Genomic DNA, 26404 nt, shown 5'->3' with positions numbered 1-26404 from the left:
TGTGAAAGCAGACAGGAAGCCACAGGCTGTTGTAAATAAACCTGGGCTTTGGGGGAAGGTTAAGAAGCCAACACTATATTGAATACTGAGCACAAACCTAGAAGGATCCACTGCCCCGCGTCCTCCCCACCTGATGGAGCTCTTTGTCACAATGCCAGTCATCACATTAGTGTGAAGGTCTATTTCAGTAATTCCTGCCATCTGCTTTTCTGATGGACACCTGCTGGAGGATTCACAGATTATAGGGCGACCGAAAAACTTTCAGTTTCAGGGAAAGATCTTTTCTAACTGGGGTCAAAAGTTGACTGTCGCAGCTGACGGCTCTGATCACTTGTGTGAATTTTGTTTCAAATGTTTTTATTGAAAGCATTCATTAGTATGTTCATACGGATATGACAAAGTATGTATGTTTCTTCTTCTCTTTTCTTGTTTTTCTGCAACACAATAATACCAACAAAAAGAAAAAAAAAATGTAAGCCCTTTTTACCCATCCCAAACCCTTACCAACTTAACTACACACATTACGCGTCTCCAAGAAAAGACATAAATGGTTGCCAAATCTTTTCAAAATTTTCCATATTGTCATGGATGGCATATCTTATTTTCTGAAGATGAAGATTATTAAGTTCTGTTATCCACATTTTTAAAGAGGGACTTTCTTTGCCTTTCCACAGATGAAAAATACATTTCTATCCAATGATCAGTCCATATGAAATTAAGCATTCTTGTGCATGTCCCAGGTCTTTTGACTGAGGAGAGACACCAAATACGATGAGAATTGGGTCCGAGGAAATTTTGATTTTCAATACATCAGACAGGTATGTGAACATGTTGGTCACGAAGGTCTGAAGTTTGGGACACAAAACGTAACTGTGTAGTAGAGTGCTTCATTGCAACCCACATTTTTCACAGTTGGGTGAGCTCTCTGGATATATTTGATTAATTATCTCTCTAGAATAATGCAGTCTGTGCACCATTTTGTATTGTCTTAGGCAGTGACGTGTGTTTATTGAGGTATTTCCTATCTTGAGTAAGGCCTTTTTCCAGATGTTCTCTGTTAGGGGGACATCAAATTCTTTTTCCCACTCCCCATTAAAATGCGCGGTGGAGTGATTATTCATTTCCTAGTAAATTGTAAATGGTTGCAATTCTTTGTTTTGGGCTGGGAGTTTCAATTAAGCATTTATCAAGAAAGTTAGGTTCGGCATTCTGAAACTGAGGCAGAAATGTTCTGACATAATTTTGGATTTGCAAATATTTAAAATAAATGACTGCTTGGCAATTCATATCTATCCTGTATTTGTTGGAATGTCAAAATATTGTTTAAATACAAATCTTTGATGGCGCATATTCCTACTTCTCTCCAATGATTAAATGGTTCATCTGTGCAGGATGGCTGGAACAAGGGATCACTTGAGTGATTTTTGTGTATTTTTTTTTCCATAACTCTTTGCCCTGCTGTGCTTTTGTTTATAAAGTATAAATAATTCTTTGTTGTGAATTTCTTCTTTCATTTCTTTCACCTTTATGTAACCTTGCTTTTACCACCATCTTGGAAAGTTGGCATATGTTGGTTTTTTACATTTTTTTTTTTCATTTAAAAGCAGTCACTTTTCACTTTGAATGTACTGTCATGATTATAGGTTTATTCAGAGCTTTTTTACGGAAACTGTATGGCGTTAATAAAAAATTGAAACCTTCTTCGATCAAGGGTCAGCAACCCAGGGCTACACATGGCTCTCGTGCCCTTCCATTGTCGCTTTCTGGTTAAATAAAAGTAAAAGGTTCTTCATTTTAAAAAGGTAGTAGTAAACTTAATAGTAAATAGAAAGGTAAAATAGGAAATTAAATTAGCTCAAACGTTATTCAACTCACTCACAAAAAGTTGAAAGACAGTAGTACATTTCATTAGTCGAAATAAAAAATTTTGACTGATTTTTGTGGCCATTCACCACCAAAAAAATCAATTGGAGTGTCAATAAGCACAACCAGTCAACCAACCGACCGACCGAGTTTATTTATATATGAACCAAAGTGCTGAACAGGAAGTCAAAATCACTGGACAATAAAATACGATAGCAATGAAAGAATTAAAACAGTAAAACAATAAAATCAATAAAACAATTTAAGGAACCTAGATGGTCCACTAAATCAGCTGACTGGAGTCAAAAGACTGAGTAAAAAGATGAGTTTTATAAGTGACTTAAAATCACTGAACAAATTCAAGTGTCTTTAGTATTTGAAAAATACAGTTAAATCCATTTAATTAACTCTGATTTATTTTTTGATTAATTATCCATTTCTGGCTGAGATGCACAACAAACAGTATAATAAACTGTCAACTCTATCAAAAGTTATACACTATTCCATGTTTGGAAAAAAGGTTATTTATATTTTATTTATGCCAAGAAAAATAAAAATCCTTTACACTTGTCCTAATAACAACATTAACATAAATAAAATTCAGTGTCTGAGTTTTTCCAATAAGGTGAGGTAAGAATTGACCCAAATGGCTCTTTAAGTGTTGAAGGCTGCAGACTGAAGTTTTAAGGCCATGTCACACAGCCATTATTTAAATTTTACACATATTGCATGGATGAAAATCAGTCATACATGAAAGAAAATCAGAAAAGTTGTGGTCTTTACAAGAATTTTTGTTTAAAATCACGTTAGAACCACGGAATGAACCACACAAAGAACACGTAAATCAACATCTACGTGAGCCATGCGTGATGATTGGAATTTATTAGTCATTTTTGCATCAATTTACTCATTTTAACATGATATGTGCACTGTATACGGCAAATATAAAAGTTACACATCGGTGGTGCATGCGTGAACAGTCAGACATACCTGGACATATGTGGAACGGTCGTGGAAAGCCACAAATTTGCATATGCATCTCACAAAAATCATGCACAGTTGGGTAAGATCTCCGTAAAAATTGCGTATAAACTACATAAAATATGCGTAAACTGCGAAGGTCTCAAATAACCAAAAACTTTAAACAGCTCAAAACAGAATTCATGCAACTGCAAGTGCATATCTACAAATGACAAACCCAAGAAACACTTCAATTACGAATGTCACGCATGTATCACAAAATACGGAAATATCATACATAGAATATGTGCAGAATGTACGTAGTGGCTGTGTCACTGAACATGAGCAAATACAGGATGAGAGATTGTGGTTCACGCAGCAAAACAAAGAAAAACAGCAGGGGAAAAAGTAAAAAGAAATGCTTCTGTTGATTCTTTCATGCTAATGGCATCACTGTGACAGTATCTTTTGTGCTTCTTTGACTACTCACGGATGAATGAGTGTTCATGGAGCCCATGAACTGGCATTTATGCATGACTTTGTGGATCTCCCGTGTGCTTATGCAAGGTTTGAGGTCATTTTTGTGTCTTGAGAGCAGCACTCAGACATTTTTTAAGCTCCTGTTCCCCTTTTGCAAAATAAAAAAAAAAGTGGGGTGCCAAACAACCTCTAATCCCCTGAAGCCAAAGTAAGAGTTTTAAAAAACTTAAAGTGTTTTTTTTAGGCTTTCTTCACAGTATTCCTTTTGACCACCAGACAACCTTGACGTTCTCGCTGACTTTTACAGCTGTAAATGCACTCAGTCCACCTGTCCACGCAAGCCTCTAAAGCTGGCTTTTCAAATATACTGTAATATCTTCCATCAAAGGATGATATTGCTTTTCAGAAACAGAAGCGCTAATCACAAGCTGTCAAATCTATTTTGGTCCCATGTGGTTTAAACAATTAAAACTGAGTCATGTTCAATTAAAAACTTTTATCAAAAGAAGCAAAAGAAAAGAAAAAGAAAGAAAGAAAGAAAGCGCTGCTTTCTTCGACACCAAGAAAACATATTACTTGCCATTTCTGTTTTTCCGCTCTGCTTTTTCCACCTCTTCATGGTGTTTTTCTCTCGCTGTGCTCTTGAATGTCATGAAAATCCAATTAGGTGGTTACATTCTGCGACAACACTACTAAACCGCGCTACGTGATAGCAATCATATGAATTCTTCATGTGGGATGTTAGATGTTCCCCTCTCTTTGCTCACTCCATGTCTACACAAAAGACTGAGTAATTGGCAAACAGATCTCCAATCCTAATGTTTTCTGCTTCTCTTTCATGGCTCCTCAGCATAACAGTGGGCACTTCTATAATCTCTGCTGGGTGATTCAGAAATGAGAGACTAAAGAAATTTATCTCCTGGCATGTGGGGAAAACACCATTCTGGTGCACGTTAACACCACTTTTTCTGCTCCCCCATCAACAAAAGCAGATGGTACGTAATTCTCTACTGTATTAAATTATTTCATTTGTTTTGTAAACCATGGCGCCTCCTAAAGCAGCCCTGTCATTCTAAATAAGAGCTAAAACACAGTACTCCTGTCTATTTTCCTCATAAATGTTAATATTTGCACAAATATAGGTGGGAATTTCTAAATAAACCCTCCGCATTCATTCGATTTGACATCGCAAATGAATTATTCATAAAGAAGAAAAGACTGATGTGAGGCTGATACAGTGAGGATATTATGTTGAAGAGCCGAGCTGATAGCTGGCAGCCAGTCTGACTGTCTTAGCATCCTGCTTGGGTTGCAGCTACTATGAGTTTTTCACAGTTTCCTATTGCGTTTGATCTATTAAAGGTTTGCTGGAATTTTCGCTGCGTTCAAAGGTTGTAAGAAGATACAAGCTTATTTGGACTCATGATCAACCAGAACAGGTCTTTCACAATGAAATAAGAAAATGCAATCAGGCTCAGTGACCACTCATTCTCTCCGAAACAGGAGGTCACTTAGATCCCTTCATGGCCTTTTCTGTCTCACAGTTTGTTGCAATTATCTAGGCATCACCTAAATACAACCTTACCCACAGTATCTCCTTACTCGGAAAAAATCAAAGTGGACAAAGGCTCTGCAGCTTTGCCAGTTCTGTGATGCTGCAAATTAGTATGTTGACCTCAGTCTACCCTTCAAGTTGTGATGGTGCCAAATCTTGCAAAATAAGTTTGATCCAATCCTGTAGCCTACAGGAAATAGCAATGTTTGAAATTCTGGAGCATGGTTTGGGGATTTCTTAAATTGCATACTCATTGGAAATGCGGGTTGTGGATGAAAAAAATAAAGAATTCCATCAAATATAATGAGGTTTTAATTTATTTTTTTTCTGTCATTCACTGACTTCCATTTTCAAGATGATTTCTAATTGGGCATCTTCTCAAAGCCATATTTGTGCATACAGAACAGAAATATACATTTTTCTATGGTTTACCATTTACATTTTTTGTCTTTTTGGCGATCCGATGACAAGAAATCCACGTATTGTTAAATGTCTCGGGAGAAGCTGGTCAAAAAAGAAAGTTAGTCAGAAGCTACTATTTCAATTTTTTTCTTTTAAACATCACATATAGTTTGCAATTTTTCTTTGCATATTCCAGAGAAATGTATATTTTTCTGGTGTCCCACCATCACTGCTCCTTTACCCAAGAGACACCAAGGATGTTATTAATTCAGCATTAGCTGAATTAATAACATCCTTGGTGTCTCTTGGGTAAAGGAGCAGTGATGCTCCTTTACCCAAGAGACACCAAGGATGTTATTAATTCAGCTAATGCTGAATTAATAACATCCTTGGTGTCTCTTGGGTAAAGGAGCAGTGATGGTGGGACACCAGAAAAAAAAAAAAAAAAAAAAAAAATCAGCCTATTTCTCATTGTAATTAATAATTACATGGTAAATGGTAATTCAGCATTACCAAGCAAGCAGCAGATGTCCTCCTGGCACCCTACCCGCCAATTTTAACCGCACCTTAGACATTTAGGGCCCCTTGGTGTGGAGGGTGAGGGGACATCACTGTGAGTAATCAGGAGATGTCCCCTTAGTGCCCTACTCGCCAATTTTAACTGCACCCCCCTTAGTACACACACCCCTCCCCCTTCAATATATACATTCAAACATAAACACACACACATGCACACAAACACCCTCTCAAACACCCATACACGCACACACATTTTACAAGGAAGGTGGGACCTGGGTCCATCTGTCCCCTACCCCGTCCCTGGTGGGGGGTGCGGGCCTCTTGGCGATGGCGGCCGTGTCCCTTGGGTGCCGGCTCCCTGGGCCCGGCGGTGCTCTCTCCGCGCGGTGGGGGGGTTCATATTACACCTGAGCCGGGGGTGTTCGTGTCCCTGTGGGGTGGGTCCTGGTCCTTGCCCCTGGGCGCTGGGCCCCGCCAAACTTCCAACATGGCCGAGCCTGGTCGGGCCATATTTATAACATCCCTTATGGGCCGCCCTTTTTTCCCCGGGGTTCCCCCCTCCTGGGCGGGGGCGGCGGGCCCCTGCCTTGCTCCTACCTGGACCAACCGTGGGCCGGGTGGGTGGCTGCCTGGAGTGCGGAGCGGGTCTCCCTTGGGGGGTCCTGGCTCGTACCTGGGGTCGGGGCGGGGGGATGCCCGGAACTCCTGGGTGGTGGTGGGGTGCTCGTCTGGGGCTGTGGGCGTCCCTCTCCGGTGGGGCCCTGCGTTGGGCTCTTCCGGCGCGGCGGGGGGCTGCTTTCCTGGCTGGGCTGGGGCGGCGCTCTCTTTCCCTCTGCGCCTCCCTGCTCTCTGGCTCTGGGGGCCTCGCGGCGGTCCTGCTGGCCCTGGCCTGGGTGGCGGTCTTGGTCGCCCGGGGGGCGGTTGTTCCCTGCCTGTTCCCGTGTGGCGCTGGGGGAATTCCGGCTGCCGCTGCTGCTGCGGCGGGGGTATGGGTGTGGGGGTGGCTGGGCGCTCCTCCTCCTTCTTTTCACATTCCACCATCCATTTTAGAAGAACATAAACACTCACCTGAGCACAGGTGTTAGCTCACCTTTGCACTAATAGTTTGCATGATTGAATGAATGAAAGATTTCACACTAGTTGGTTTAAAGGCATAGGTATGCGTTCGTGAACACTATCTGTTTTGTGTGCATGTTGACATGTGGACATTTCTGCGGCTAGCAGGTGTGTTGATAATATTTGAGTGTGTGTGAACAGGCCCCGCCCTTTTTGTACTACATTTGAACCGTACCGTAACGATAAACAACCAGTAAACCTGTCTGCTCTATGCTGCTTCATGGTCTTACCCCCCTTCCCCTCCTATTATCACCCTCCTACCCCCCCCTCTCTCTAACGTCCCTCTCTCTTGTTCCCCTCTTTCCTTTTCCGTCCGGTCCAACACCAAAGATTTTCAAACATGATTGAAATTAATAAAGTTTGGCCTCAATTACAAAAGGGGTTTATTCAGACATACCTTTGGTTTGTCTGAAGATGAATAACCCCTCTTGTTAGAATAAAATATGTCCAACACAAGAGGCCCTCAGCTCTCATCTGTTTGCCTAGCTGTTGGACAGGACAAGTTAAAAAAAAAAAAAAAAAAAAAAAAAAAAAAAAAAAAAAAAAAAATTAATTCAGCATTAGCATACGACTAAGCTCTAAACCCCCTGCAGGCGTTCTCAGTCACATACACAAATGCATACAGGAAGTTGAAGGAATTAGACTGTACAAAAGTTTTTTTATTGTACATTGATAAAATGGAGTAAAGCTGTTTTGATTTGTTGCTTTGGGATTTGTAGGTGTTTGGCTGCCTTTTCCCCAGTTACGGTCATAGAATCTGTAGACTCAAACCGACTGTTGTTCTTTTTACAATTCTATTTGCTGTCAACCACAAGCCATCACAAAGTGTTGTCGTCCCGCTGTCTTTGTGCCTTTCCCCCCCTCACGGCAGCTTCTCTATCCTCCCTGTTCCCCACTGTGCTGTTGCTATCCCTGTACGCTGTTTATGTAGGCGAGATGGCACAATAAAACAAAAGTTTCCACATGGAACTGTGCATTGTGATCGCATTTGGATTTTCCCAAGATCCAGTGGAGAAAACATTACAAAAGGTCAGGGAACTGTTGTACATTCAAAGCTAGGAGCAGCACAGCAAAACTCAATGGAAAGAGGCTAGGAAACTGGAAAACAGCCTGCAGTGGGTTGTGGCGTCTGGAAGGGGGCTGACAGTGTTGTCTAACCATCATGGTATTGCATTCAATCAGAAACCTATTTTAAAAATATGAATTTTTATACTCCAAAAGAGCTGCTAGAAAGCAACTTTAACTTGTCTCCAAGTATGACATCAGGACTTAGGAAGGAGCATGGATGGTCAGGAGCAAGTATTCCAACAGGGGAAAGACATACAAACACAAGGAGGGGACAGACATTCTTTTTTATTTGTTTACTTTATGTGCTTTATGATTTCCTTTGTACTGCAAGTTTCCTTTTCTTTTTATTTGCCTCTGACTTAATGAAGACTCATCAGGGTCCCTCATGACTACTGACAGTTCTGAAGAGCTGCATGTTGCACTACTTTAAATTGTCAGCTTAACAATGTGGCCTATTTACACTGTAGATATGCAATTCTTAGCATTTGAAAGCCTCGGCTGCAGCTTTTGTTTTCATATTTCATAGTAGACATATTAAGAAGTCAAAAGAATTGGAGAACAAATGATGTGTAGTTTTTGTGGAGCATCTTCTTCCTAAATTTGGAGAATGAACATTAAGCCCTTCGTGGACAGTGTACTGCATTTCATTGCAGTCATTGTGTACAAATATATGTTTAACCCTTGTGCTATCCTATGACCCCACCCTTCCATTGACGTGTTCTCCCTACCATGACAAAGGTGGATAAAGGTGAAGAGGATTTCATGTAATCCATGGACACCAGTGAGGATCACAAATCATTGAAGAAAAAAGGTTCAGCGCACTGTCTAGTGGGTCTAGATGACCCAACTCCCAATCGTAAAGTGCCTAGGATAGCACAAGGGTTACATGCATTTTCCTGTTCAAATGTCATCATAATATACTGTAAAACAATAAGTGCATAACTATTCCAGAATAATATATGTCAAATTACATGTCCAAACATAGATATTTTGGTATTACATTGTGTATTATTTTGCTTTGTGATTCTACTCCTCCTACTACTTATTCATCCAACTTTCTCAACCAAACCCTTTTCTCCCCTATGTTTTTTACCCTTGTCTCCCATTTCTAACATCCCACTCTCTAAAACTAATTCTAAATGTTAAATGTAAATCTCATTTGTAAACCCAAATTATGCATTTAAATGTATAAAATAAATACATATGTGATGATAAATGTTATATCTTAAACAAAAATGTAAGTTTAGAAACTGCATATGTACAGTGAGTGTGAAACTAAAATGTAACCTTAAAAGTAAAACGTTTTGTACTTTTAAATCTAAAAGTAGTAGTTAAGTGTGAACATGAGTTGCAAATCCTAAATGTTCTGAAATTGGTACAGTCCCTGACAAAATTTTGTTGCTTATCCATTTTGTAGAAACAAAAGCGTATAACCTCACTTTTAATGAATCCATTGTTTTTAGAAATGTCTCATTTGAAAGCTAAAACCCTCCCAAATTATGTTCAATATACTAAAATAAAATTGCTTCACTGAAAAAAGATTGATCATTTAATGAACACAGAAAGGTCACATTTTGGCAAGACAAAAGTTTTGTCGCCCTACAGAGAGTAATGTGAAAATTTAACAAATAATTTACTCCAAAAAGAAAAATATGTTGCATAACATCAGTGAATTAAGTAGTGCTACTGTGAGATCCATATTTAATATCTTGTATGACTTCCATGAGCTTGAAGGACAGCACCCATGGGGTTTGACAATGATTCATTCAATTTATCGATGAAGTCATCAGGAATAGCAAAGAAAGCAGACTTACATGCCTCCCAGAGTTCATCAAGATTCTTTGGTTTCGTCTTCCATGCTTCCTCTTTCATTCTATCCCAGACATGCTCAATGGTGTTCATGTCTGGTGACTGGGCTGGCCAGTCCTGGAGCACCTTGATCTTCTTCGCATTGAGGAACTTTGATGTAGAGATGGAAGTATGCGATGGAGCACCATCCTGCTGCAGAATTTGACCCCTTTTATGGTTGGAAATGTAAGAGGTAGCTAATACTTCTTGATATTTTAGGCTATTGATATTGCCTTCCACCCTGCAAATGTTTCGCACACCCCCATAATGGATGTTACCCCAGACCATGATTTTTTCTGCCACCAAACTTAACTGTTTTCTGGGTGAATCTTCAAATCAAATCAAATCAAACTTTATTTATAAAGCACTTTTCATATACAAATATAACACAAAGTGCTTTACATTAAAACAAAACAAAATATAAAAACAAGCATTGACGATTTAAAAATAAATAAAATAAAAATAAATAAATAAATAGGGCCCCCCTCCCCGTACCTAGCCCCCCACTCCTTTCACACCTCCCACCCCCTAAGTGATGGCAAAGGACAATGAGAAATAGGCTGAGCACAAAAACAGGATGCTGGAAACGCTAATAATTGGAACCTCCCCCTCCGTGAACAGCCGCATAGACAGCCAAATGCAGCTTCAAAGGCGGGGACCGCTCCACCACAGCTAAGTGGTGATGCAGGTCCCCATCTAGAGCCGCAGTGGCTGAACAGCAGCCGACCCAGAGGGAGAGGTTCCAGCTGAGGAAGCACCGGAAATAAAAATGAATAAAAATGAGAATAAACAAGTAAACCTATTGATAAAAACAATAAAACATTAAAATAAGGTAAATTAAAATAACGCGTTAAAATCAGATTCAAGTTCATAAAATAAGATAAAATGGATGAATAAATAAATAAAATAAAAAGTACATATAAATAAATAACTGAATAAATACATAAAAGTAGTAAAAAATTAGCTAAAAGCCAGGTTAAAAAGATGGGTCTTGAGCCTTTTCTTAAAAGCATTAATGCTCTCTGCGGCTCTCAGGTCCTCCGGCAGACTGTTCCATAAACGGGGACCATAGTGCTGAAATGCAGCCTCCCCATAGGTTTTAGTTTTTACAGTTGGAATGGTTAACAGACCAGTGCCAGAGGATCTCAGGGTCCGCGAGGGTTCATATCTTACTAAAAGATCTGATAAATAAGAAGGCGCAAGACCGTTAAGACATTTAAAAACTGTTAAAAGTATCTTAAAATCAATCAATCCTGAAGCATATGGGGAGCCAATGCAGGGATTTTAAAATTGGGGTGATGTGAGCTCCCCTCCTGGTCTTTGTAAGAACTCGTGCAGCAGAGTTCTGGAGAAGCTGAAGGTTCCTAATGTTGGTTTTTGGAAGACCAGAAAGCAGGGCGTTACAATAATCAACTTTACTCATGATAAAAGCATGCATTAGCATCTCCATATTAGCAAGAGAGAGTAGTGGGTGGACTCTAGACAGATTTTTGAGATGATAAAAACCAGTTTTAACCACCTGTTTTATATGGGGGATAAAAGTTAACTTAGAGTCGAAGATAACTCCCAGGTTTCTGACTGCTTCCGAATGACTTAATGAAAGTTCCTGTAGCTTCAGAAACTATTTCTCCCTCTTGGCTTCAGGACCGATAACTAAAATTTCCGTTTTGTCCTGGTTGAGCTGCAGAAAATTATTTGCCATCCATAATTTTACATCTAAAATACAGTTAAAAAGTGCTTCTATTGGTCTTGTGTCATCAGGAGACATAGCTATGTACAGCTGGGTATCATCAGCATAGCTATGAAAGCTGATGTGGGTTCTGATGACATTCCCCAGAGGAAGCATGTAAATGTTAAAAAGCAAGGGGCCAAGGATGGAACCTTGAGGCACACCACAATTAATTTTATGGACCCCAGAGAAGTGTGTGTCCATGCTTACCATAAATCTTGGGTCCATGCGGGCTCCAGTTGGTCTCCTGCAATATTTGCGGCAGCTGTGATGTAATTCAACTGAACACATCTGATAAATACACCTTCTGCCACTTTTCCAGCGTCCATCTTTTTAGCAGGCTGTGGGCCTTGGAAAATGCCACACGTTTTTTTCAATTGCCTTTTGTTTAGTGCTGGTTTCTGGGCACTGATTCGACCATGGAAGCCATTTTGAGACAGAATTCTACAAACTGTTCTGGTTGACACAGGGACTTGAGGTGACCAGGCGTGGTGGAGCTCTGCTGCAGCGGAAAAGGGGCTGGCCTTGGATTTTCGAACCAACAAACGGTCCTCCCGAGCAGTTGTCTTGCCGAGTCTGCCGGACCTGGGCTTGTCAAAAACATCTCCAGTCTCTTCAAATCTTTTTCTTATTCTTTGTACTTGACGCTGAGACACATTGAAGATCTCAGCCACCTCAGCAGTGGATAAGGTCTTCAGCCTCTTGATAATCACCGCTTTGGTCTCAGGGTGAATCTTAGGCATGTTGTCAGAGGTCAAGTTGCAGTTGATGTGAAGGCCTGGTGTGCTGGGGTTCTTTTTATACACACCCACTAATTGATTGATCAGTAATTGATCACAGGTGAGGCTGTAATCTAGGATTGGGTGCATCATATGACAAGGCGACAAAACTTTTGTCTTGCCAAAATGTGACCTTTCTGTGTTCATTAAATGATCAATCTTTCTTTAGTGAAGCAATTTTATTTTAGTGTGTTGAACATAATTTGGGAGGGTTTTAGCTTTCATATGAGACATTTCTAAAACCAATGGATTCATTAACAGTGAGGTTTTACGCTTTTGTTTCTACAAAATGGATAAGCGACAAGACTTTTGTCAGGGACTGTAAATCAATACATAAAACAAGAGGTGAATGTTTGCCTTGAGACACCCCTGATTGCAGCCAAAGGAAGACACCTGATCGTGGGTCATGGCACTGACACTAAAACAACCCTCCGGTCCAATTAACACATTTTATACAAAATTTATACTTAGATTAACCATTTAAATGTAGCATTTTCATTTCATCTCCCCTCTGGGAGGAGGCACGGGGAAGACACGGGGGAAAGTTTCTTGGCCACCCTGGAAGAGCCTTATGGTCCCCACCACTGTGCTACAATTAGGCAGAAGATGAATGAATAGATTCTGTGTTTACCTTTTACATTTAGATTTACATTTGACATTTATGTTTTTAATTGTATTTTACAGCGTAAAATAAAAATCCATGTAACTTTTGGATTTGCAAATGCATTTATGTTACTGATTTAGATATGGTAGATACATTTAAATTTACCCCAATCGTTGACTTTTATAATTCAGATGGTTCAGAGGTTTAATAATTAGGTCTAAAAAAGTGAGGCTTAATTGACTTTCACCTTTTTAACTTCTGAAACAGTCAGAGCAGTAGACCAAGACTCACTCTAATCCAGTGGTGATACGAATTGGCTTCAAATTTGCACATTTTCACCTACACCTAATTCACACAGACTTCAGCTAAACCATGAGGTTTTGTATCAAATGTCATATAAACTGTCAGATTACCAGGAAATGTGGTTCTGGCTTTCATTCTTATCCCCTCAGGATTTAGTATAATAGGCACATTTCTGAGTGATAGATGGCATTTTCTTCATCCTCTGCTCTCCCATGTGATTTCTTCTCCTTTAATTTGTCACTCTTTCTAACACAGAGGAGTGAACATTTGGTTTGTTGGCAAACTTTTTAGCAATATTTGAAATGTCACTTTTAACCTGTTAGAGAGTCCCATGCTTGCTGGTTACATAGCTAAATTGACCACCAAGCCAATAGAGGATGTTTCAACCGTACTGTGACAACTGCTCTGTGGGCAGGATATGGACTGTGGAGTAATGACTGGCTCCCTTTTGAGACTTGGCTCTATTTAAAACATTCTGAAACCTCACTGGAAGCCCTTGATAGACATCTCGATCACTGAAGTGTAACAAAACCAGATACAAGACCCTGCTCCTCCCGCTGGGAGCTGTGGAGGACTGTAGATGAGCCTTTTCAGCTACAGTTGTATCCTCACTCCCTGTTGGGTTCTCCTTGCTTTTCCCTTTTTCCTTTCCTTCTGGCTCCGAGAGCAGACCTTAAATTTGGTCAAAGAGAAAATCCATCACTGTGCTGACAGAGTACGCTTTAATTGTGTGTTGTTTAGCTTTATTCAGGAGGAACAATAAAACAAAGAGGTGTGCACTGTTTGAAATCAAGATCCACTTGTCTTATAAGTTAGAGAACATCTTGAACACATGTATGTGTATGACATTTAATTAATGTGTTTTGTTCCATATGAAAACTATGTTGTTTCAGCCTGAAAACCTGAAAACCAAGACCAAATCAAATAAAACAATTTTACTACTATTAGTGGTTCACGGATCTTGTGAAGCAACAACTTCTTGTGTTGGTATTTTATTATCAATAATGAAACCTTCAAAGGATAAACGTTTGGACACCATGTCTTATGGCCCCATTTAATACCTGAGTGTGTTAAATTTGTTCTCAGTCCTTGATCTGCCCACTTGGAAAACAATGAGCTCAAGTCCTTGTGAATAATTTGGAAGTTTAACCCTTTGAGAGCTTTGGCTCTGATTAATGCAATTCAAGTGGATTCTGAAGCTAAGGAAAGCTGATATGCAACACTTTATAGTAGTAAAGTGCTTCTTACGTAAATCAGCTGATTTTGTTGCGGAGAAGTAAAATAATATATTGTCTCAAATGAAATAATCTCAATAATGCCACAAATCATATTTTTGGTTCATGGGTCACCATTTGCATTTTCATTATTTCTAACTTTTAATATTTCATGTTCATGAATATCTTTGTTGTAAACCTATTTGAACAGAGTCTACTTTTAATAAAATCTTGGCTGAAATGTGCTCACCCTTTATGAGTCATTCAAGTCAATTTATCAGTCAAAATGTGAATTACCCAAAATTTTTTTTTAAATAAGCTTCATTTCAATATCTCATTTTAATCTCCCTCAAAGTTGTCACAAACTTTTTGGACAGTCAAAGTCACTTGAACTTATTTAACAAATTCAAGATAAGATAGAATGATGACTGGGTCTTTTTAAAGACAAAAAATGCTGTAAGAACTGATTCAAGCATTTCAGGTTATTGTATTGTCACTTTGAAGCCCTTATCACAATTTCTCTTTAGCACTCTTGAAATATAGGTTCAAGATAAATTGATAAATGGTGTTATGATTCAAATTTTCACCAATGGTGAGATAGTAAATTCACAATTTTATTACTACCTTGCTTGTTAAGTTGTTGCCATGCCGTCCTGTTGGTTTGACAAATGTTTACCAGTCCCTGGTACTACGGTTGAACACGCCATATCCCCTTTATGAATTATCTTTATGAGTTAGATGGGGTGAAACAACACAGTAACAATTTGGAGTTGAGTCACATCTTTAGGATAGTCAGTTATTGTTTGGGAAATTGAAATATGTATGATTTCTTTATGCTCCTTAGGCCCCCTGCAACACAAGTAAGTATCATTATTTTCTAGGACACGTAGACATTTAAATTGACTCTTTGGTTTGCTGTTTTCTCTTTAAATTCCTTTTCACTTCCCACATACAACCAGCAACACAACATGACAAGATGTGACATCAAAGAAGCAAGCTTGATAGGGGAGGGCAGATATAGTCACTGAAGGACAGATAAGCAATACCATCTAAAAAGGGCAGAAACAGATTCAAGATGAAAGGAAAGTCCTGTCTTTGGTCTCGTCTGCCAACCTGGTACGGATTTAGACAAGGGGAAGTATTGGGCCTTCTGTTAGAATTTCATTTGCTCTTTAGTGTTGGTACTTTAGCATCACCCTCAGAATAAATCATCTTTATATGTTAACTTTGTTTTAGGCCAGACTATGCACCATGTGTACTTTATATTATTAACTAGGCAAGGCAAGTGTATTTGTATAGCACAATTTGTACATTAAGTAATTCAAAGTGCTTCACAAAACAAGAAAATGAATTAAAATCATAAAGCATAACAGTGCAAAGATTAAAAACATTCATAATCATTATAAAGTTTACTTTAAAAGAAAGTAAAGAGAAAAGAACATGAACAGAGGTGTGGATAAGGACCCTTCAGTTATATACATGGCTAAACAGGAGTGTGCGTGAGTGAGCAGGCCGTTACAATAATCAAACCTACTGGAGACAAATGCATGAATAAGTATCTCCAGGCCTGGTTTTGACACTATGTTTTTGATTTTGGCAATGTTTTTTAGATGGTAAGAGGTGATGATGTTACTGACTTGATATGGCTGCTAAAGTTCAGGTCAGAGTCCATAATTACCCTTAGTTTCTGACTTGATTTGAAGCTTTTAAGAGACAGATAGTGACGGACACTTTCTCTTTGTTTCGTTGGACCAAAGACAACGACTTCAGTCTTGTCAGAGTTTAGCTGGAGAAAGTTGTTTTGCATCCAAGCACTAATCTGTTGGATGCAACAACTGAGTGAATCCACTGGCCCATATTCACCTGCTGTCAGTGACACAGATCTGAATATCATCTGCATAGTTGTGATAAGATGTGTTATTACTGCGAATTAACTGACCTAGTGGCATCATGTAGAGGTTGAACAAAAGGGGTCCGAGGATTGATCCCCGGGGCACACCACGGTTTAAGGCTATGCAGTCTGAGACGCAACCCCCAATTTCAACAAAATATTTCCTGTCTTCTAGATAGGACTTCAACCAACTTAGGCCAGAGCCAGAAATTCAAACCCAGTCTTGGAGTCTGTGTAAAAGGATCCTATGATCAACAGTGTCAAAAGGAGCACTCAGGTCTAGCAGGATTAAACAGTGACTTTGCATCGTCAGTGTTTAGGTGGGTGTCGTTAGTTACCTTGATAAGAGCAGTTTCTGTGCAATGATGGGGTCTAAAAGCTGACTGGAAAACAAATGAAAAATGAATTGTTTATTAAGAGAAAGTCAGTGAGCTGTTGGTAAACAACTTTTTCAAGGATTTTTCCTAAAAATGGCAAGTTTGAGATGGGTCTGTAATTGTTCAATACTGTGATATCAAGATTGCTCTTCTTCAGGAGAGGTTTAATGATTGCAGTTTTTAAGGCCTCGGGCCTCGGGAAATGTTCCAGAATGAAGAGACATGTTAACTATTTGAGTAATTGGTGCTGACAAAATGTTCAGTACAGACTTTAGAAATCTAGTGGGTTACACATCGAGGTAGCATGTAGATGAACTAAGACAGGTGATGATCTCTTAGACAGTTTTGTCAGTTACAGGTACAAAATGAGTCAGCTTAGAGTGACTAGGTGGCTGTTGGGTAGTTATTTGTGTTGTGAAGTTTATGGCTTTGTGAAGTTAATGCCCTGAACCTTGTCACTGAAAAAGACAGTGAACCCATTACATTTAGATGTGCAAACTAGTTCTAATGGCAGCTGAGCTGGAGGGTTTGTTAATTTGTTTACCGTTGATCACAAGACACGAGAATTGCTGCTGTAACTTCCAATGATTTCAGAAAAGGACCTATCCCTTGTTCTGCATAAGATTTGGTTGTAGGTGTACACGGGCCGGAGGAAGGGTTTGGTTTTATTTGGGTTTAGACCAGTTTATTCTTCAAAGCTATCAGTCATCGTACCAGCAGCATTCACAATGGCGCTGTCTTGTTCATACTAATGTTGGCTGATTTTGTTTGCGACTGTCCGCAAGAACTGTGATGAGCTTCTGAGTGGCATTTATACTTTTCAAACAACGTCTCCAGCGTTTATTTTCAACGTGAACCACATCTTGCTTATTCACTTGCTGCGTCTGTGAACGCGCTGAGGCAGAAGAAAGTGGCGTGTTCCCCCCGCTAAGCAGAAGCAAGCAATACAGAGGCAAAAAAAAAAAAAAATGCAAATTGGTCACCTGGTGTAGTGCAACATATGAGATATGCTATATGAGATATAAGACCTTTCCATTCTTTATTTTCTATCTTCTCCACTCTCTCTCTGTCTCTCTCTCTTTCAAAGTCTGTGTGTGAAGTTAGGTATTTCCCTTAACATCTTCAGTTAAGTTTTCATCATCTTCAGTGTTAAAAATACATTTTTTTGGACAGAGTTGCTCAGTGATCGCGCACTCTAGTCACCCAAAATAAATTCAGGTTAAATGACGCGATATGCAAGCGATTGCACTAAGGGCATAAATTCCGGTCGCGGGTGTCCAGCAGGTGTCACATTCTGCAGATGCTGGGGCAGTTCCGCAGCAATGGCTGTGCAACCACTGTGACGTGAGCCATAAGATTACTTTGAAGTATAAACCGGCCCATAAGGTTACGTTAATACGTGCGACCATAACAATTAGCCTTAGACACCCTTAAAATGTGTGTGGACAGTGCAATGTGCATCTTGTACGTGTGGCCAACACGAGTTTCAATCAGTTTTTTTTAGTTATATATAAAAAAATCTTTGGGTAGTGTGGCCAAAAGTGTGAAGGATGGTACCTATTCCCCCACAGATAGATTTTGCCAACACTTTTCGATTTTTTTTAACTTCTTTATTCTCTCTCTCTCTCTCTTTTTTTGAGTTACATTTTGTATCAAAAGCAGTTGTCTTTCAGATATTAAAGTAATCTGATCAAATACCAACATCTCAGCTGAGAGATGCTTTGAAGGTGAGATGTGTAGTGGACCCTCTTGTTAATGGTATATTGACAGAATGACAAAAAAGACTCTTTGAAAGAAGAGGCTTTATGTGGATCAGATACATCTAAGGAATTGCTGGCTTAAGTGAGACGCTTTTAGGGAAAGGCATTTATAAAGAAGATTCATGAAAAAAATGTTTTTCTTCTCAGAGTGAAGTTGAAAGAAGGAGTGACGTTTCTTGGCGCTCGTCCCAGCAACCCCACCCAGTGGATAGTTAGCCAGGATGTGAGGAGTGAAGGACATCGAGTGGTGACGCTCCACTGCCACAGGAAGGAGTCCACTTATGAGCGACAAAGGTCAGTTTTTTAGTGATTCAACACTTTTTTTTGACAAACTATTGAAAATTGCATGTAAGGCCTCATAATGAACTGATTCTTAGGTGCCATTATTAATACCACTGGTAAGGTTAAAAAGCTCATCCAACCTCAGGTGCATATCAAAAAAGTGAACACTGTTTCACTTCAGAACAATGTCCTGGTTTACTTAAACTACATTTGGTGCGGTTCACTTGTGTGTGAATGATCCCACTGACTTTCCGTAGATCAAGGAGCAAAAGCAAACCACAGCACCGTGCATTTTAGGTTACACAGCGAAATAATCTTTGACCCAAATCTGAAAAAAGGTAAATTATAAAAAAGTTTGAAAATATCTGGTGGGTAAATGTCCATTACATAGATGCTAGTACTTTTAACGATCCACTCCGATAACAATCATGTTTTTGGTGTCTTTAACATATTCTTCTTGCAAATGTTTTCTGATGATGCAGAACATATAAAAAAATTAAGCCTAAAATTGCATTTCTGCATATTTCTTTCTTTAAATCGTTGTGAATCAGGAGAAGACGAAAAAAAATTTCTGTTTGAAAAAAGCTTATTTGCAATGTAGAAAATTCAATAGTGGGCCAAAAGTTCCCTCCTCACAGCTCAGCTCCACATTGGGGAAGGGAAGGGGGGATGGGGTCACTCCTTGCCAAAGGTCTCACCCAAAACTCAGAATTCTTAATAAACTACTGCCACTCTACAGGAACTATGTCCCAGAAAACGATACAGTTTTTTGTGCTAAAAATGGCATAATCAAAAGACCACTGGACACACTTTTACAAAAAATGATATAAATGGGACTTCGTCAGTTGTAATGATACACATGACTTGATACAGCTGTGGAAAGCAAAATGTTGACTTTTCCAGTGTCTCAGTTTGCCTGTCACTCCCCCTCTCCAAGCATCCTGCCCCTCCCTTGGTCTCTTTTTGATTTACATATTTATATTCTCCACCGCCAAGCTGCAGATTTGTTTTGACCATTTCCAATCTGCATTCACGTCCTTAAACTAATCTGGCAGATAGGGAAGTGATTGCCAGTACCACGAAAAGGTTGCTGCGTTAATTAAGTGCTGATTGAAAGCCTTTGTGTGTTTTAATGGTTTTTTTCCTCCTCGGATCAGGAAGTAGTCTTAATAAATCTAACTTTCTAGTGACAGGTGTAATTTTATGGATTAGAGGCAGATTTGTGGCTGGGGAAAGCGTACTTATTGCTCTTTAGCTTTCGTTCCACTTAGCAAAGTCCAAACCATTCCCCTAAGAAAATAAGACACTTGACATTACAACTGCAACTTGATATCCAAAGCTGAGAAGGGGCTTATTTAAGTACTGCCTGCAAAGCATACAGTATGTAATTTGAATTCTTTGATCTAGAAGTTTTTTTTTAGACACACTGCTGTTACTGGGTCATTACAAAAAAATAATTCCAGTGTGACTGTGGCGGCACAGAAACTTCAGACAGTTCTGCTGCCTTCTGACAACTGTGACCATGCAGTCCAAAAGAAACCTACTTTATTCAGAAAGTCACAAAGCTAATTGTGAAACTCTACTACAATTATACACTGCAGAACATAAAGTGCAACATGTAAAGCTTTCAGATTAACAAGATGTGCTAGACCTTCCAGTCTTTTGTTTAATACGGTTTGACAGTCCTGTTAAAAGGTTTTTGTTATGGTTGACTGAAAACATACACTGTAATGCAAAATTTGCTGCTTGATGACATTTTTTTGTGAGTCTGCAGCCGTGATTCCAGACCTTTTTAGGCCACAGACCGGTTTGATGTCTGACAAGATTTTCACGGACCGGTCGGGAGTTGGCGATTGGTTCTTTTAAGCTTCTGCTTTTCGAGATTTTTTTTTTCTAATATCAAGTTAAACTGAAATTCATTTTTTTAAACGTGAAATTCAGTTTAAAAAATTAATTTAGTTATTTGACAGATGATAAAATTCAATGAAACAAAGTTTGAATTTGTAGAAGTTGTTTCTGACTTATAAAAACTCAATAAAAGCAAAATCAATGCCGATTCATTGTGTATTTCTCTTAAACACGTGGGTAATTTCTCTGCCAAATCTTTTTAGAACCCTTTAAATGTAATTTTCCTTTATATGTCAAAGTGGACGCTAACTTCAGCTGTGTCTGTCCTTTAAGGTTTGACAGATAAATAAAGTAAAATAAAATAGCGCAACCATCATAATCTCTGTATTTGTCTAATAAATATATAACGGTGGGTTTGGTATGTGGGATAAAAAAACTGATGCAATAAATCCAGATATCGAGGAAAAACTCCTGTTTTTGTCTGTAAATAGCAGATTTCTTCTTCTTTGAAGCTGAAAACTTTTCCTCAACGGCAATGGACACCAGTGAAGATCACAAGTCATTGAAGAAAAAAGGTTCAGCCCACTGTCTAGTGGGTCTAAATGACCCAACTCCCAACGTTAAAGTGCCTAGGATAGCACAAGGGTTACGAAGAACAAAAAACCTACAGATCGGTACCGGTCTGCAGGCCAGGATTTGAGGACTACTGGTCTACAGTGCATAGCACAATCACAGAGAGATAAACAAACCGCATAAATGAAGGTTATGGTTTATAAGAGAAGAAAGTGACATTTTGTTATCTGAAACTCAAAAGTATTACTCCATGGCTGTTTTTGTTTGTTTTTCTCATTTTGGACGGGTAACAGGAAATCTGTTTTTACTCTACATATTTTCAAAGGACCCTTTCACAGTTTTTCTGAAAATGAAAACCCTTTTTTTTTTTAATCCTATGAATCATCAAAAAACATACATTTTCATGTATTTAAACCGTATTCTTTTTCTTTCTTTTTTTTTTGCCTGACTTCTTGATGAGCCTTTGCCTTTTGAACAGCATGATATCAGAAAACTGCAGTGGTGAGCAGAAACATTGTTCTGATGCCTCCTCCTTCCCTCCGGAGTTCTTGTTCGTTTGAAATGCAGGAGCTGGCCCCTCTCCTCAGTCTGGTGATCACACCTTTCCTCACAGATGCACACTTCTCACTCCATAACTCATTACTGTAGTAAAATGATTTTTTTATTGATTTAAAAAGTGAAGATGCAGACAACAGAAGTGCACATATTTAGTCTAATCCGCGCTGTTTGGACCATGTATATCAGACTGTTCCTTAATCCCCACAGCTGTCAATGTCACTTTACAAAGAGGACCAAAGCAGTCCCATGATGGCTATACAATACACAATGCCCCACTTTCTTCTTTGGTCTCAGTCCCCTCCCTGCTCCCAGTTATTTCAATGAAGCCCCTTTAGAAGGAGATTAGATATAGGTGTCTCATCTCTTGAGCTGTCAGTCAGCGTGCTTTCTTCTTTTCAAGCATTTTTGAGGATGGGAGGATGTTGAAGTGTGTGAAACCAAAGGTCAAACAAGTGTGAATGTTGTTTTTAACAGCAGGGTGTAAGGTGCTTTTCTGTTTATTCAAAGACAGGCTATTGGTGGTACTCCAAGACAGTTCTTACAGTTTCTTGTTTTTTTTTTCTTTCCGCAGATGAAATAAATCCTTTGATATCCATACAACATTGATGTTCTTTTGTTTTGTTATTTACCCGCAGTCCAACAGAGCCCTCCAAGCATCCAGAGGAAGGCTCTAACTCAAAAATACACAGAGATGTTGACTCTGGTCCTTAATCTTTCTTTGAGAAAAGCTTTTTATTTTTTTTTTTATTTTGTAACTGAATAATAGAATTGGAAATTTAGTCCATTCAACTTCAGTTGCAGAGAACAGCCAAGAATATCACAAAAGAAGAGGTTCTAACTTAATAAAATTTACATTTTTCTGTATTGAATTTTCAAGATTAAGAGGCAGTAACAGGATCATTCAGAGTTCAGATCATCAGCTTTACTTCAACTCAGATTACTGCTGCTGGAACATGGAAAGGCCCTGTTGAGAAAGAAAAATAGGTTTGAATTCAAAGTTTTATTTGTTTTTTGCCTCAGTTGGAAAAACTCAGCTGGTTAATCTGACGCATTCCTTTTAAGGTAGTTAAGTCCAACTAAACAAGCCTGGACAGGGCCGAGCTGAAGTAAGAGCAATTTGTTTGAAATAAAAAACAGAGAAGGCTGATGTCATACCAACAACTGATTCATTCATTTGTTTTGTCCCTTTTGGGGTCATGGGACTGCTGGAGCCTATTCCAGCCACTTGTGGGTGAAGGCAGGGGACACCCTGGACAGGTTGCCAGTCTGTCGCAGGGCCACATATCCATATCCATTCACTCTCACACCTAGGGACAATTTAGAGTTTCCAATTGACCTATGAAGCATCTTTTTGGGAGAAAGCTGGAGACCCCGGAGAAAATCCACGCATGCACGGGGAGAACATGCAAACTCCACACACACAGAAAGGTCCCCCATTGATGTTCTGTTTCAAGTCAGGACTTGAACCGGGGGCCTTCTTGCTGCGAGGCAAGAGCGCTAACCACTGTGCCACCGTGCAGCCAGCAACTTATGTCTCATTATTGCCAGTTTGAATCTAAAGTATAGAAATCAGTACTTAAATTAAATATAACATTTTCATATAATTAAAAATAAAAAGATATAGGAAGGGGCTACCTTTGGTGATTATTAAATGAACAAACTAATTGAAGAAATAACAAAACGTAGCTTATTTGGCAGTCTGAAAAAAAATCCTGTGAAAATAGTTATTCAATTCATGTGAAATTTAATCCAACAGCACAAGAAAGGTGCCCTAACTCATGCACAAACTAAAGATTTGATGGACAAGCCTCCAAAGAGTCAAGAATCGCATGTTTTAGCCCTGATGAATGATAGTTAGATGCAAACAACACTTCTCTACGCCATAGGTTTTATTATAAATTAAAACTAGACAGCAGCTGGTGAAAAACTGGATCTTTTCTTGTATTTCAGAATGACTTGTTTTTATGATTAGATTTATGCAAACCCACTTTCTTTTAGCACAATTTCCTTACCCTTATGTTGGAATTAGTGAAATGTTTTCCTAAGATTACTGGAAAGAAATGTTCAAAGAAGACTTGGATTAATCTATTATGTTGCACACTCTTGAAGAGTGATCATTCAGGCTTACATGAGCTTTGTAAAAAGTCTTCAATCCTTCTGTTTACAATCTCTGCTCAGACATCTCGACTTTTACCATCACACGTGCTTTTCACTTCACGCTGAACTCCCCTCGCACCCATATGATAATGACAGATAATTTTATAAATCTGATGCATTAGTTTTAGCAAGTTTTTGATGAAAAAGACCACAGATATCCAACAAAAGCAGTAAAAGTAGAACAAGAAATAGCACAAAGGAAGATGATTTGTTTCAGTTTCCCAAAGATCTCAGCATGAGTGAAAGCACGTGAGAGTCCACAGGATAATAGCGCAAAACAGAACAACCCAAATCCTCTAAGTTAAAAGCAAAACATGTCTTATCACCTGCAAGGCAGCAACTGCTAGACAGCTTTTCTTTCAACTGTTTTTTTGGTTTCAAAAGGCCAGATTCACATTATTTATTTGGTTTGAAAACGTGTTTTACTGTTGTTTATTTTAATAAACGTACGAAAATAAGCATTATTTTTCATAATACTCTTATTTTGTGCACAACCTAAGGCTCACAGAGAGGAAGTGCTAACAATATGATTTTGCACTTTATTTAAAATTTCTTTTTGATCCTAAACCAGTAAAGACATTTTTCTTTTCAAGTGAGCTGTAGTAACTAGGGAAAATTATCTTTTTTAAACTAGTCTAAAGTTATCAAAAAAAAAAAAAAAAGTGATCTTTTTCCTTGCATTGTTTTGAAAATGTCCATTTGAGTATATTCTGGGTGTGGGTCTGGGTGTCTTATTTTGAAAGGAACACATGGGTACCTTTGGCAAATTCAACCTTTATTTTACATTTGTTAAAAAATGTTATTTTCTCTTTCTATTTATGCTTTCTATTAATGAAAAAAAACAGTTTGTGTCATATTTTTCTAAAAGGTGAAATATGGCTATGAGGCTTCTAAGTTTTGGCCAGTGAAAAAAAGGTAGGACCTGTCGGAGTGTTGAAAGTTTCAGACCTAATGCTCCTAAGCCATAAAACTAACATTTATTGTCTTGGGAAAATGTGTTTGAAACTGTTCCTTGTTTGTGTGCCATGGCTGCTGCACAGCCCCACCAAAAACATGAGAGCACATCGTTATTGATAGATCAGGTGTATTCTTTGCTGGTTCAGCTAGTCACTTTGAGCTGCTCGTCCCTGCCAGCTGAGCCACACCTTTTCTGCTCATTCACAGCTGAGGCTTCAACCGCGCACGGCTCGCTGTGAAATTGATTGCTTACACTCAGCTGTCAACTGTTCGTCACCATCTGCTTCACAGCTGAACATAAGAATCTTCAAGCATTCACAAAAAAAACTGTATGAATTTTGAAGACATTCATCATCCAGCAAACACTTTTTCAGCCTTTGACTGCTTATGAATTTGTTCTTTTTCCCGCAGAGATAAAAATTCCCCTCTTGCAATGCAACCACTTTTCCTGGCGGGCAGCATCTTGCATAATGAAAGCAATAGTGCGGTGACAGGTTTTCATCACGAGGTGCTACAGTGTGAAGACAGGTCGAGCTTTTGACTGAAATAGGTGTGCTGATGGAGGCATCAAAGTAAAGAAAGTGTCAGTTTCTTTTAGGTAAATGAAAGGAATTTGTTGAACGCACAATAGTGAGCTGTTTTTTTTTTATCTATCTGTGACAATGTCATGGAATGGTTTCATCAAAAAGCGGGTTGCAAAGATGGATGGGCAACATTGATGCACATTGCTTCACTCAACAAAATAATTTAAACATTTTATTTGTGTGATTTGGTTTTCAATCTTGGTTATAAATGTAAACCTCAGTGGAAGATAGAGGGATGGGCAAACATTTTTGAAAGCCGTTCATCCTCACATCCTACAACTTTGATGCTGTTAAGGTTTGCAGGGGGAGCTGGAGGTAGGCCCAGCTGCTGTCGGCTGAGGCTGAGTACACCGTGAACAGTTTGCTTGTTCAACATGGAACCACTCGCCACAAGAAGACACTCTCGGTTGCCTGACATGTCTGTGGTGCATGGTTAAAATGTCCTGGCACAGGTGGTGTTTTTGGGCATGGGTGGTGACTTGCAATTTTGACAGCAGGCAGAAAGTGCTTCATGAGCCTGGCACAAGTAGAATAAGGGTTGTTCTTTATTGCCACATTAAAACCTCACTGTGCACCATCTGTGCAAAGTGAATGAAAAAGTCAATAAAGAATCACCAATCAAACGAGCATGCACTGTTAGAAAACAATGGAGAAAAGCTATGCAGCAGCAGGTAGAGTGTGCAATCTCCACTAAAAAGACTCCAGCTGAGATTGGAAAAAAAAGTAGATTTTTGGCTCTAAATCTCTTGAATTGACATTTCCAAGTTAATCTGGTTTGCAGCAGTAATAAAGGAGCTCAGGCTTTGCTTGAACGCTTAGTGCTTTGATCAAAGCTAACTTAATTATCCTGTGTATCCTTAATTAGCAGCTAAAAACAGTGAATTATTGAAAATGCAATTTTCTTGTAAGGATGTATTACCTGAGATGAAGAATCTTGCAAGATGGGAGGTGCAATTATCCCATAGATATTGAGCTAA

At 39.0% G+C, this 26404-nt stretch overlaps 1 protein-coding gene across 2 annotated transcripts in view; it reads left to right on the top strand.

The window, feature by feature from the left end:
- Positions 1–26404, top strand: part of si:dkeyp-14d3.1 (transmembrane protein 132C) — a 152021-nt gene that overhangs the window by 58438 nt on the left and 67179 nt on the right. For both annotated transcript variants that reach the window (XM_078952727.1, XM_011479419.4), the window contains exon 3: positions 18616–18762. In XM_078952727.1, the coding sequence (XP_078808853.1) occupies positions 18616–18762 (147 nt within the window). The remainder of the gene's footprint in view (positions 1–18615; positions 18763–26404) is intronic.

The sequence above is a fragment of the Oryzias latipes genome, chromosome 9, assembly GCF_053564925.1.
Source record: "Oryzias latipes strain Hd-rR chromosome 9, Olatipes_Hd-rR_3.1".
NCBI lineage: Eukaryota > Metazoa > Chordata > Actinopteri > Beloniformes > Adrianichthyidae > Oryzias > Oryzias latipes.
The sequence above is the reverse complement of the archived record's forward strand: the minus strand, read 5'-3'. Positions and strand labels throughout refer to the sequence as shown.